Below are 12,230 nucleotides of genomic sequence, written 5' to 3'. Positions count from 1 at the left end.
CTCATCCCAAACCTTTTATGCTTATGGGTGTGCTACTCAGGAACATATTCAAATAGCTTGACAAGTATGTCATTTGTTAGATCTACTGCATTCTTTTGTTCAGGGAAAGTTAGGCCAGATGAGGTGGGACAGGACTGTAATGGCAGTACTCTTTGGAATCTGAGGCAGGGGGAACGTGTAGGAAGGCAATATGGCCTTATGGCCTTAATTGTGTAGCCATGGAATCAAACAGCCATCTTTGCCAAAAGTCCAACCCAGGGATTTATAAAACAAACAAACAAACAAAAAAAAAAAGGTTGGTTTCTTGAAAATTAATATTTGCCATAAAAATAATTATTCATATTATTTAATAGCTGACTTTTCTGAAAATCACACAATCAGCAGTCCTCACTGTGATACTGGGGTATGCTTAATGCATTTGTGAAAATCAGAAACTATTTGACCAATCTGATTGTCGATGACACAAGTGAATTCAAGGATTTCCTAGGGAAATTAGAATATCACTTATTTAACTCTTACATGTTTATTCTTTATGATTGAGAAGATGATCTATCCCTTTGGTTTCTACTGAGCACATTCACTAAGTATATCACAAACAGAAGTAAATTGATAATGTAGAAAGTACCTGATAGGTAGTCACAACACAAAGGGATAAAAGTGTCATCAAATCAGGAACTCACAACCCCCGCTACAGTTTCCAACTGAGCTTTCCACAGAGGAGCTTCTCCTGGCTGAACTTCCAACTTCCTGTTTCCACAGTAGACATTACAATAGTCACCTCAGGCGGAAAGCAGGCTCACCTTTTAGCTACTCTCTAGGACACAAAGGTTTTGCTCTTGGCCTGCTTTCTGGTATCATTCCTCCCTGTCAGCGTTCAGGAGACAACCTATCCCCAGACAAGGGATCTTGGGTGACATTCTGATACAAATGACTTTCTAGAGCCAGTTTCTCAGTGAACTGAAACAGTGCATGACATGACAAGTGACCAACATGAAGTACATTGCAAGGTTCTTAAATATAAATTCTATAGATAGTTCTCATGGAGAGGTGTGATCAAAGTTTGCAGAGTTTGGGTTAAGCGCAAGCCTACTATCACCACTGCAGTATAAATATATACATCTTCACAAACTTTCCTCTGCAAATCTGCATTTGGAAGAGAAGGCGTATGGTGTTTTCCAACCTTATTTGACCCGGCTGATCCATCATCGCACATCTCCTCAGCCAAGAGTCTGCAGAATAAGTTCTGCCTTGCCTCATGCCTGGCACATCGCAGGTGCTCAGAATCTTCCAGTGAAATTTCAAAATGATCCACTTGCAATTGAATTTAAATTGTCTGTGGTATTCTTTGCCTTGGACTTGTTCATGGAGATAAATATGCAAATAGAATCAGAAACACAAACTCGTTTCCTCTAACCAGATCTCAGCCCACATATTCCAAAGCAAACGAGTGGTGAAATTATCCATCCTGGCGCGTTGAACTCTAGCAAAGCTATTACTTAACGTCGGATTTGCAAGAGATAAAAAAGGAGAAACAGAAAGAGCAGTTCCTGCTGGGCACGTGCCTCCCTTTCTGTGAATCCCCTTCTGTGTACCTAAAAGACAGTTGTCCTCATTTCAAAATTGATAGCCAACATTTTTTGTTGTTATTTTGCCATTCAAATTTCTACATTCTTGCTCCTGCCTATTTGCTCTAACACTGAATTTTAAGCATCTCTAAAAGTGCTTGATATGTTATTATTCTTTCCAGATACCTCTGAAAGGAAGCAAAGAACATTAAGGAAGAAAGGAGGAGTGAGCCTGGATCTGGTGCAGCAGAAAAAGAGGCATAGTAAGGAAAGGGGAACTGACTACCCAGACACGCGACTGCCTGCCTTGCCATCAGCATGAGAACTTACCGGTACTTCTTGCTGCTCTTTTGGGTTGGTCAGCCCTACCCAACTTTCTCAAACCCGTTATCTAAAAGGACTAGTGGCTTCCCAGCAAAGAGGAAGGCCCTGGAGCTCTCTACAAACAGCAGGAATGAGCTGAGCCGTTCGAAAAGGAGTTGGATGTGGAATCAGTTCTTCCTCCTGGAGGAATACACGGGATCCGATTATCAGTACGTGGGCAAGGTAGGATTCCTTTGGGTGTTTCAACAGTCTAGGCTTAAAAGCCTGAAGAAGTTACTGCTAAGAAATAGACAGGGAGAGTGTGAACCATTCCCCAATACAGTATGAATTGTTGCTTATCTGGTAAGACTTTTTTTTCTCCTCGCTTGAGTAGTTGCGAGATGAAAGTGTAGCAAGAAGCTGAGAAATGCTTGCAGTGTAACAGAGAGAGAATGCTCTGGTGGAAAACGAACCGCCCACAACCATCCATGGAGGATTATCATAAATCCTTTAATTTTTTTCCTTTGGCTGGAAAAATGGGGTCCAGCTAGCCTGTAAAGTGGGGTCTATTAAAAATAGAAGTAGAACGATTGTGCTGTGAGGAGAGCCAGTCCTTTTCTCATTTTGAAAGCAAACATTCTGAGCGTGAGTCACATTAACTATTTCCTAGCTTTGCTTCTCCGGGCACCCTTGGCTCTCGGAGCAAACAACACCTTTCCTTGGCAAAACTCAGCCCTGGAGGTTAAATGGAGGAGTTACTGTTCTGCAAGTGGTAGTGGTTAGTCTTATCCCAGATAATTGGCAAGAAGCAAGCATTTTAAATCCTTTGGATTTAACTGTAGCAAGGTTGATGAAAGATTCATGTTACCCAAAGGTGCTATTTCTAGATAACATCTGACCATTTTATTGACTAGAAGGTAGAGTGTGAGGCGCTCATCCTTCACCTGTCATGATGAATGTCACCTAATTGTATCATCAGCCATCTTACTGAAAAAAAATTTGGCCTGGGCAATATTGTACAAGACAAACCAGGAGGTGCTAGTTTATAGCTTGTAGAGTCTGCATTTCATTAAATGGTGTGGATAAGAAAAATAATTGTCACACATCTCTTAAACTGAGAATAAACGTAAAAAATATAGATGATAAAATGCCTTTTCCTATGATTGATTTTAAAATACCTTCCTCGGGATACCAGGCAAATAGCATAAACTTTTCAGATTCCGGAGGCTGCATGTTCACATTTCAATCTGTGATCCAATATCCCTGAATAACTCTGTGCAAACATTCTCCTAAGTATTTACCACTATAAATGAAGGAAGCTTAGACCGAGATCGCCAGGCAGTGTTCCAGGGAGGTGAATTATTAATGTGGAATAAAGTAAAAGAGGAAATATCCAGAGACCCAGGGACAGTGACACTGATGCCCAAGGATCTTGTCACCAGCTTGCTTTGCAGCTTACCCTGGTGGGACCAATAGAACACAGCTTCCCTTGCATGTACTTCACTTCCTCTGTGCAACGTGACGATGCCACAGTGTTAATGGAGTAACAGGGTTTTTTTTTTTCTTTTAATCTTTAAAGCACTTTTACAATGCAAATAGCATTATTACCATAGAAGATTAAGCTTTAAAAAGCTCTTTGTCAAAATGATTGAAATCCCCTCCCCCGCTTCTTTTTTCTTCCCAATTTGTGATACCATTTTTTTATGTCAATAATACCACAGACTCTTGACATCTAGGATGGCAGCAGCAGCAATGGGCCAACATGTCCTTATGACCCTTATAACTGATAGGGAAAATAGCCATGGGGATAAGTTGCAAACTATGGATGTACAGGTCCAGAACTGCCTCCCTGAACTTCCAGTTGCCAGGACCCTGGATTGGTAAGGAACCTTCCAGGCTTTGGCTTCTCCAGGTGGGAAGTGCAGCCTCACCCTCCTGCTGGAGTCAGTGAGTCAGGCACCATTGGCCAGTCTGCTTTTAATCTCTAAAACTGTTTTTAAAAAAACCCATTGTACATGCTCCACCAGGTCTACGCATAATGAAGTGGAATATTGAGTCTTATAACCCTGCAGAAGCAAAATATGGTCATCAGCAAATCTCAGTGGCTAAAATATATGGCAATTAATAGCCGAGTTGGTCCACAGCCATGGCTTTCCCCACACTGGTTGGATCTGGATAGTCTACTGACAACTCCATACAGTTCCCTTCCTCACCCTTCACAGTCCTCTGCTTTTTCCTGTTGCCCTCCTCCTCCTTGGGGTCATAGCACATGAGAAATATTATCTGGAGAAAAAATATCGAAAGTGAGAACTGACATTGTCCTCGCCCTGCGCGGGCCACTCTAAGGGACATGAGTGTTGTTCTCACACTGTCGAGACAGCCGGCCATTTCTCAAATCCATTTCTGTAGAAGTGCGATACTAACAGACAACTATTATTTGAATTAAAAGCAGAAGAAAATAAGAAAAAAATAGAAAAAGAAAGAAGCAAAGTTGGGATAGTGGCTAAGGGGTAGAATGCTTGCCTAACAAGTAGAGGCCCCAGGTTCAGTCTTGCCCACTTTTAAAAAAATCTCCAAAGAAACAAAAGAAAAAGAAGAGAAGTAGGGTGGACCTTCACTGGGAGGACACATGTGACAACTTTTAACTTCAACTAACTTGGAAAAGAGGACAGCTGATGAGACTGTTCAGAGGAATTATGCGTGGAAACCATGGAAGGAAGGCTCTAGACTAGGGCAAAGGTTACAAAGTCCTTAGGGCCACAGGGCTGTCTCTCAGGCTGGCCTTAGGCAGAAAGAAATACCTAATGGCCTCATGTAGTAAACAGACTAAAATAATTCAGTAAGAATTTCTCTTTCTAGAGCTCAATAACCCTTTGAAATGATAATACATGTAAATTAACAAAGACTGGTATTTCTATCTCATTCCTAATTGCCGTCTCTTAGATGGCTTTGAACACCTTTTTAAACAGTTTGGACCTCATTTGGACCTCTAGCTGTCTTGTCTACCCTGAAGTCTACACAGATGCTTCCCAGCCATTGAGGGGAAATCCAGGCACTGAGTAGGACATCATCAAAAGGAACATAGTGCCACCTTCTGTAAAATCTGTGAACTGCCTTGAGCTAGGAATGACAAATTGATAGGCAGATGTCGGGCGTTGCTGTAAGGCCATGATACTCTAACATCTCCCCTGCTATGTTGCCTGAAGCACCCAGACTACCTCTGTACAAGCTCTGGGAGCCACAGACTCAAATTAGGTTGGTGTGTAAATCCACATAGAGACTGTAAGATAACCTTTAGTAGTGTGGGTAGTGCTCCAAATAGTAATTACTCAGAGCCCAGCATAGATTTGCCTAAAATTAAAGAGATGGATCCGATCTATACATGGAAGGACAGAAGCGCTCACAAAGCGCTGAATAAACAAATGATACTTAAAGGAAAGCATTTTACCTAATGGACAAGACATGTGCTTGAGTTTGTATTGGTCTGTTCAAAGGGAGTCAAAGGGAGAGTCCGGGGAGGAAGAAAAATATGAGGGTGAAAGTAGAGAGTGAAGGAGGCATCAGTCACACAAGGTCACAAAAGCCAGCAAAGAAAGAGAGAAAGGCTGGGGCAGTCATGAAGGGAGCCATATGATCCACCCAGGACAGGAGGGAGCCGCAGTGGCCCTTGTGTTCTTGTCCTCATGCTCTGTAGCCTCTTCCACTGTGCTGTGTCCCGAGGAGATTAACATGGATATAAGAACAAGCCAGAGCTGAAATACACTCAGTGGGAAAGCTTAAAATCATGGTAGCAGATAGAGCTAGCAGGATGTGAAGGAGTGGTCCTAGACACTATAAGAGTGTGAGCTTCACATAGAAACACAGATAGGGGTACAAGTAAACTGTTGCTTGGGGGGGGGCAATTTTGAGGTGTTTCAGCAAAGTAACATTCATCAGACCTTGTTGGAAAGGCACACTCTTGGTTCTCAACCTTCCTAAAGCTACAACCCCTACGATAGGGTCATTTGATCACCAAAAGGGGTGGTGACACACAGCTTGAGGGCCACTGCTCTATCCAGTCCTTACTGAATCTGAATCTTCAGTTCAAGAAGATTCCCCAGGTGAGCAGTTTGCAGATTAAAAGTTTAAGAACTGCCACTTTTAAAGACACCTTACCTGGGTCTCACCTCTCTAGAGATTAGGATTTAGTTGGGTTTTAATTAAGTACTAATGATTCTGACACTGTTGACAATTTCTAGAATCACAGCCCTAGATGATACAACTGTCAGTCATGATAGCAAAACCATCAAGTCCAGTGGCAAAGTTTGACATCCACAAAGAATTATGGGAAAATAAGGGAGCCCAGTGTTAAGGTTCAGCAGAGCCCCCTAGAGATGTTGATGGTGTCTGAACTCCATCTTCAAGGCAGAGTGAGTGTTGGTAGTCAGTGCAGAGGGAGAATCGCCCAGCCCTCCAAAGTAATTGCCTGCAGACACGAAAAGGGCAAAAATCACAAATCCAAGAGTCCAAACTTTAGAGATCCGACAACCAAGAAAGCAAAAGTGGCACTCATGACCCAGAAAACACAAAGTGCATGCTTTCTGTTAGCAGATGAAGGGAGAGCATTTGCCTTTTTATCCAGCATCCACTTGTAAGATATCTGGCTTATGTAAAATTAATAGAAAATGGGGAAGGAAGCATTTCTATCTTCCTTCCAATAAACTCCCAGACCCCCCAGGACCAGCTTCACAGAATATAGCATTTCCCCGTCCATAGCTGGTATCTATTTGTGACCATTTCATACCAGAAGGGAATACAGAGCCATATACAGAGGCCAGATTTTAAAGATGGAGATATTTACCAGTCAAAGATGAAAGTTGTGGGATGTTTAGCTTAGCTTAGTTTTGTTTTGTTTCATTTTGTTTTTATCCCAGAATTTGGCCCACCTTTATACAAGAGCCTCACGTCATTTTACACAGCCCATGGCAAATCTCATCCACTTGATCTTCTGAGCTATTCTTTTTTTTTTTTTTTTTTTTTTTTTAGTTTTTCAAGACAGGGTTTCTCTGTATAGCTCTTGCTGTCCTGGAACTCGCTCTGTAGACCGGCCTCGAACTCAGAAATCCGCCTACCTCTGCCTCCCAAGTGCTGGGATTAAAGGCGTGCGCCACCACCGCCCAGCTTCTGAGCTATTCTTTAGCCCCTCCCTCCACACAATGTCCACAAGAGATGGACTGCTAGAAGTATCTTAAGTACAGTTCCCTTTAGTAGCAGGCCGGGAGGTCTACATCTATGGAATTTAGTGTGCTGTACTTTAGAAGTATTTTCTGTTACCTTTTGGAAAATTAATGACAGTTTTCTTGGTGAAGGGAGGGGATGATCATCTGAGTATTTTAGTATCATGGAACTTTAGGTTCTATTTGAGGCTTTAATGGTCCTGATAGAGCAGTCTCTTGAGTCTTTTAAATTAATGTCTACCCAATTCTAGAAGTCATCCTTCTCCTGGTAATTAGACAGCAATGTTTTAACAACTCATAAAAATAAACACCCTCAGCCATGCACACCTTTAAAATTAATGATGAGCAATTATTTGTTCCTATAATTATATGGTCCAAATGTAGTCAACACAAAAACAATACTTTACCAATATTTTAGGATGCCAGTATCTGTCATCCCTGGGTTGATGTTGCTTTCAGGGAGAGCATAAGCTAAAGAGGAAACCTCCTGGCACCAACTCAATAGGTAACTCGGAGCATCGCGCAGCTACTTGTTGCTTCAAACAGCAGCAGTGTCATCAAAATGAAGCCAGAGCTGGCGATTTCAGAGCATCCCTTTGGTTCAGACTCTCTGCCCAGCACTTCAAGTGCATTACTTCAATGGACCCTGATGTGGTCAGTTCCCACCAGAACTCAGGCCAAAGTTTGCCAGTGGAATGATATTGAGAGCTGCTGGGGTCTCTAAGTATAGTTTGGCTTGTAGCATCTCTAATCTCACAAGGAAATTAGTGCAGTTAATCATGGGAAAGTGAGTTAGCAATCAAAAATGTAGGTTCTGATAAAATGTCTGTCACCATTTACCTTCCTCTTCCACACAGAGCTACTTGCCATTCCACTCTTTGCGGCAAGCTGAAGCATCACAGGTCCTCATCAGAGCCTCACAGAATCTATGATAGTCTTTTCTTAGTTTCCCTATATTCCTCTAGGAATATAAGACAAATAACCATCTTTCTTTAGAAGCTACCCAGTTTTAGGCATTCTGTTACGCATCTGAAGACAGACTAACACTGATATGTACAACACTGACACATTGGTATTATTTATTGTTGTTATTGTTGTTTTATACACAAGTCAGCCAAGGCTCAAGGCAATCAAGCTTTCAGCTCAGGGTCACACTGCTAGGACCCTCGCAGTCAGTAGCCACCGCTGGACCACCAAGGTACTACATTATCCCTCCCTTCCCAAAATGCTCATTATTTTGAAGTCTAAATGAGAAGAGTAAAAATAACAACTAAAAAAGGAAGAAGAATGAACATGCCTTGGCATTCAGTGGTTTCTTAGAACTTGATACCACCCTAAGAGCTAACTGTGTAAAATCCAAGTACAGAGAGAAAAGGCTATAGTAAAGACTACTTTTTAAAGCACTAATCAAATACAAGCACACATCCCTCTTTCTCGATGGCTATTTCCAGAATACATCAGTGATACTTAAAATGGTTATGGCATGTTAGCATTTGACAGTTAGACACAATTCGTGATCTTTCTGGTACCGTGACTTTTTTTTCAAGGTCTTTTCTTTCCCTTGATAACCTCTAAACTTCTGTTCTGGTTCAGTAACCTGTGACAATCTTCCCTCTCTGACTCAGGGCAAGTGCCTTGGGCACATCTTTCTTCTCCATCATTTAAATTTAATGCTCAGCCATTTAACATTTTTATATTTCAACTCGGTATACTTAAGATAGAGTGGCTGCACACACTCTCTCATTGATTACTCTTCAGGAACTTTCACAGGGTCACGTCCCAGCTGCCAATATTGGCAGTCATTGTTTCCACTGTCCAGCAACAGATTTCACATTAGTAATAAAAATTTTTTAAAAGCTTCAATCTGCTATTTGACTCTGAGAAACTGTCCTGGGTGGCGGCAGTCCTCTGACTTTTAAACTATCCTCTGTGCTTGGCAGCTCAAGTAGAGAGCAGAAACGTTTCAATATGTAACCTTGACCATGAACCTGAGGCCACTGTTCAGTCGTGCTGGCTGCAGAACAAGCCGAGCAACACATAAAAAGCAAAGCAAATGGAGGTGTGATCCTCACTCCTCTAACTCCCATTTCAATATGACAGGGAATCACAGAGCTTCCGGTATGAATTCAATTTGCTGTTCAGAATTAAGGGATCAAGGAAGAGGAAGCTACGAGCTCAGATCCTTCTGCTGTAGCTATTTTACCTTTGTGATCCATAAGCTAAACAGCTGGAGGTCATTGGAGGTCACAGACAGCACCACCCCTCCCCCAACCCCCATGCTCATAATGCAAACCCTCTGCTCTCTGTAAACACTGAAAAGTATTTCTTTATTCATCGCCTTAGTGTGCTACTATTATTACAACATGAAAATACTTGGCTTCCATCAGTTCATTATTCTGCCACACTGTGGGCCCTCCACACTAGATGGGAATATTAGTATGTAGAATGCCAACAGCTTAGCTTACATTTCTTTTCAAGTCAAAATTCCTAATTATAATTATTCATTTCAAAAATCAAATAAATTCCTAGTGTAATCAATTAATTGTCAGTATATACTTAAACAACTGTTTTGATAACACTGATTTTCTTCATTTCCACTGACATGAAGAGCTAGTGATGTGTGTACTCCAGGGAGAACTGTAAATTGAGAGAGGCTTCAATTCTCTAGTGAAAAGTATATTTTAATTACCCTTTGCCAAAAGAAATAAACAGGTTTACAGGTTTAGGTGAGAGAAGCTAGGCTTAGATTTCAGTGTGCCAGTGTACCTTTAAAAAGGTTGATTTTTGTGTAAGTGCATATTGTGTAAGTGTGTGTTATGTCGGTTAACCATTCATTTGCATGCAGTACCAATGGTGCCCAAAAGGGGGCATCAGATCAGTAAGCTGGTTGTGACCCACCATGTGGGTGCTGAGAATTGAACCCAGGTCCTCTGCAAAAGCAGCCAGTATCCTTATCTACTGAGCCACCTCTCCAGTCCCTTAATTACCACTATTGATAAGTAAGGGAAAGTAACTAACAGGTTTTCTTAAAAGCTAGTGTAGGAAATCAAATTGGAATTCACATTCTGGAATAAGAAAAAAAGGCTCATAGCAAAACTCTTTTCAGGAAAAATACAGGTTCTTTCAATCAGAGTGTGTGTGTGTGTGTGTGTGTGTGTGTGTGTGTGTGTGTGTGTTTGAATACATGTAGAGAGAAACAAGAAGAAGAATAATGTGTATGTGTGAAGTGTATCAATAACTAATTTAGATGAGTTGGTGTCTTTCAAAAAATGTAAAAGCACTATTGGGAATGTGGAGGGAAAAAAAAAAACACAAGTGCCACTTTAGATGCAGGATTTAATAATGCTGACCAAAAGAAATGTTGATTAGAAGGTAAAAAATAAGAAAGCAATTGGAAAAGATAACTCTGCTACAGCAATCTAAAAATAAATTTAAGGTGAGTTTGACTACTTCAACTCATCCAACGTCATTCCATGTCAGCCATTCACCAGTGTATGTGAATGCCACATTCTAACCACAGTTGAGCCCAGCTGCATCACTGATTATGTATACAATGCAGACCACGGTATTTAACCTCTTTCTGGTCCCTTATTCTCTGAACTGTTAAATGGCAGGAATAACAAAATAATTGAGGTGAGGATTAAATAAATCTGACACAGAAAAACTTGGAAAGGATTGGACCCATTCTATTTACTAATAAGGGCTTAAGGGGAGATCATTCAGCCTGCCTTCCATCAACAGGCTAGATAAGAACAAAGAGAACCAAAAGTGGTAGCACCCAGGGTTGTCCTGGAGGTCAGATACCATGGGCGAGAAGCAGAGCAGCAAGGCAGTGCACGTGCAACTTGACAACAGCAACCCAGCGTGCTAAGCCCATATGGCAACATGGAGGTTGAGGGAATGCTTTTCCAGGGGAGACTGAAATATATGTATATCCCAACATAGAGGGCACCCACAACAAGCCACAGTGTGATTCCACCAAAGTGTTACTTAGGGAAATGATGAGTTTACTGAGCTTACCTTCAAAAGCTGGATGAGGTCTTGCTTACAGGACAGTGAGTGATCCCAAAGCACTGCAGTAGAGTCTGACCATAGCATGGAGTTCAGTGCTACGAATGCAGTGGAGCCTAACCCTTAAGAAAACTTATAATTTGATTCAAAACCCATCAGTTTACATTATCATTCTAAGTTCCCATTATTTCATTTGTTATGAAATATTAAGACATGTCCAGACCTTCTTTCTTATAAGTATAAATGTTTAAGGCATCTAACCCCTGGAAAAAATGATTCCCACACTTGAGGCATAATAATGTAGAATAATTTTTTATATATTATAATCTACTTATTACTGAACCAGAGTTTGATTGTGAAAACTTGGTGTTGATTTAATCTTTTAATTGTCTGGATGTTTCATGTTCTTAAGAGCAAAATAATTGATGCCTTGTGTAAGATGAACTTTGACCTCAAACTTATGGAACAGCATTGCCTACTCAGTCACAGGACTGCTGTCTCAATTTTATCTCAGATATTGAATTTATACTTTTGAAACTTAAATCTTTGTAAACTCTGTAAAACCTCAGACTGAACAGCTTATTAATTTTTCTGTTCCCAGTGGTGTGTAGCACAGATCTGTGTATTGGAGAAAGCCAAATATTAGTTGAATTAAACTATGATGTCCCCAAAAGATAAAAATCCACCGTGTTCTCTCAAGAATGCCTCCCATAGGCTTAGTGCCTCTCTTAAATATACTGGTTCTTTTGATGCATTGTGATTCAAATTTTAAATTTTTGTCAAAAAAAAAAAAAAAAAACTTGCCTCCCAACTTTTCCAACTTTAATGAAATAATATTGACAAAAAATAAAAAAGTATGGAGAGGAGCTAAGGTCACCAAGCAGGGCTGAAACCCTTGCTATGCATGTAGTGTGTGTTTGTAATGGTGGTGCCCCTACAGAAATGGGGAGCAGAGGCAGGACCTTACTGAAAGGCTACAGGTCAGCTAGCCTGGCATACTCAACACCAAACAAGAGACTCGGTCTCAAGTAAAGTCAAATGAGGGCATCCTCTGACCTCCACATATATGCTCCAGAACACACACACCAACACACACACCAACATACACACACACACACACACACACACACACACA

General features: G+C 41.1%; 1 protein-coding gene and 1 long non-coding RNA gene across 3 annotated transcripts in view; one reads left to right on the top strand and one right to left on the bottom strand.

Annotated features, from left to right (window-relative positions):
- Positions 1–12,230, top strand: part of Cdh6 (cadherin 6) — a 139,014-nt gene that overhangs the window by 71,686 nt on the left and 55,098 nt on the right. For both annotated transcript variants that reach the window (XM_031360400.1, XM_031360401.1), the window contains one exon: positions 1,748–2,111. In XM_031360400.1, the coding sequence (XP_031216260.1) occupies positions 1,884–2,111 (228 nt within the window). In that variant the 5' untranslated portion in view covers positions 1,748–1,883. The remainder of the gene's footprint in view (positions 1–1,747; positions 2,112–12,230) is intronic.
- LOC116083621 overlaps positions 1–12,230 on the bottom strand; it is a 54,132-nt gene that overhangs the window by 12,618 nt on the left and 29,284 nt on the right. The window lies entirely within an intron of this gene.

This window comes from Mastomys coucha, unplaced genomic scaffold, assembly GCF_008632895.1.
Source record: "Mastomys coucha isolate ucsf_1 unplaced genomic scaffold, UCSF_Mcou_1 pScaffold8, whole genome shotgun sequence".
Lineage (NCBI taxonomy): Eukaryota > Metazoa > Chordata > Mammalia > Rodentia > Muridae > Mastomys > Mastomys coucha.
This window is presented reverse-complemented; position numbering and strand designations above follow the sequence as displayed.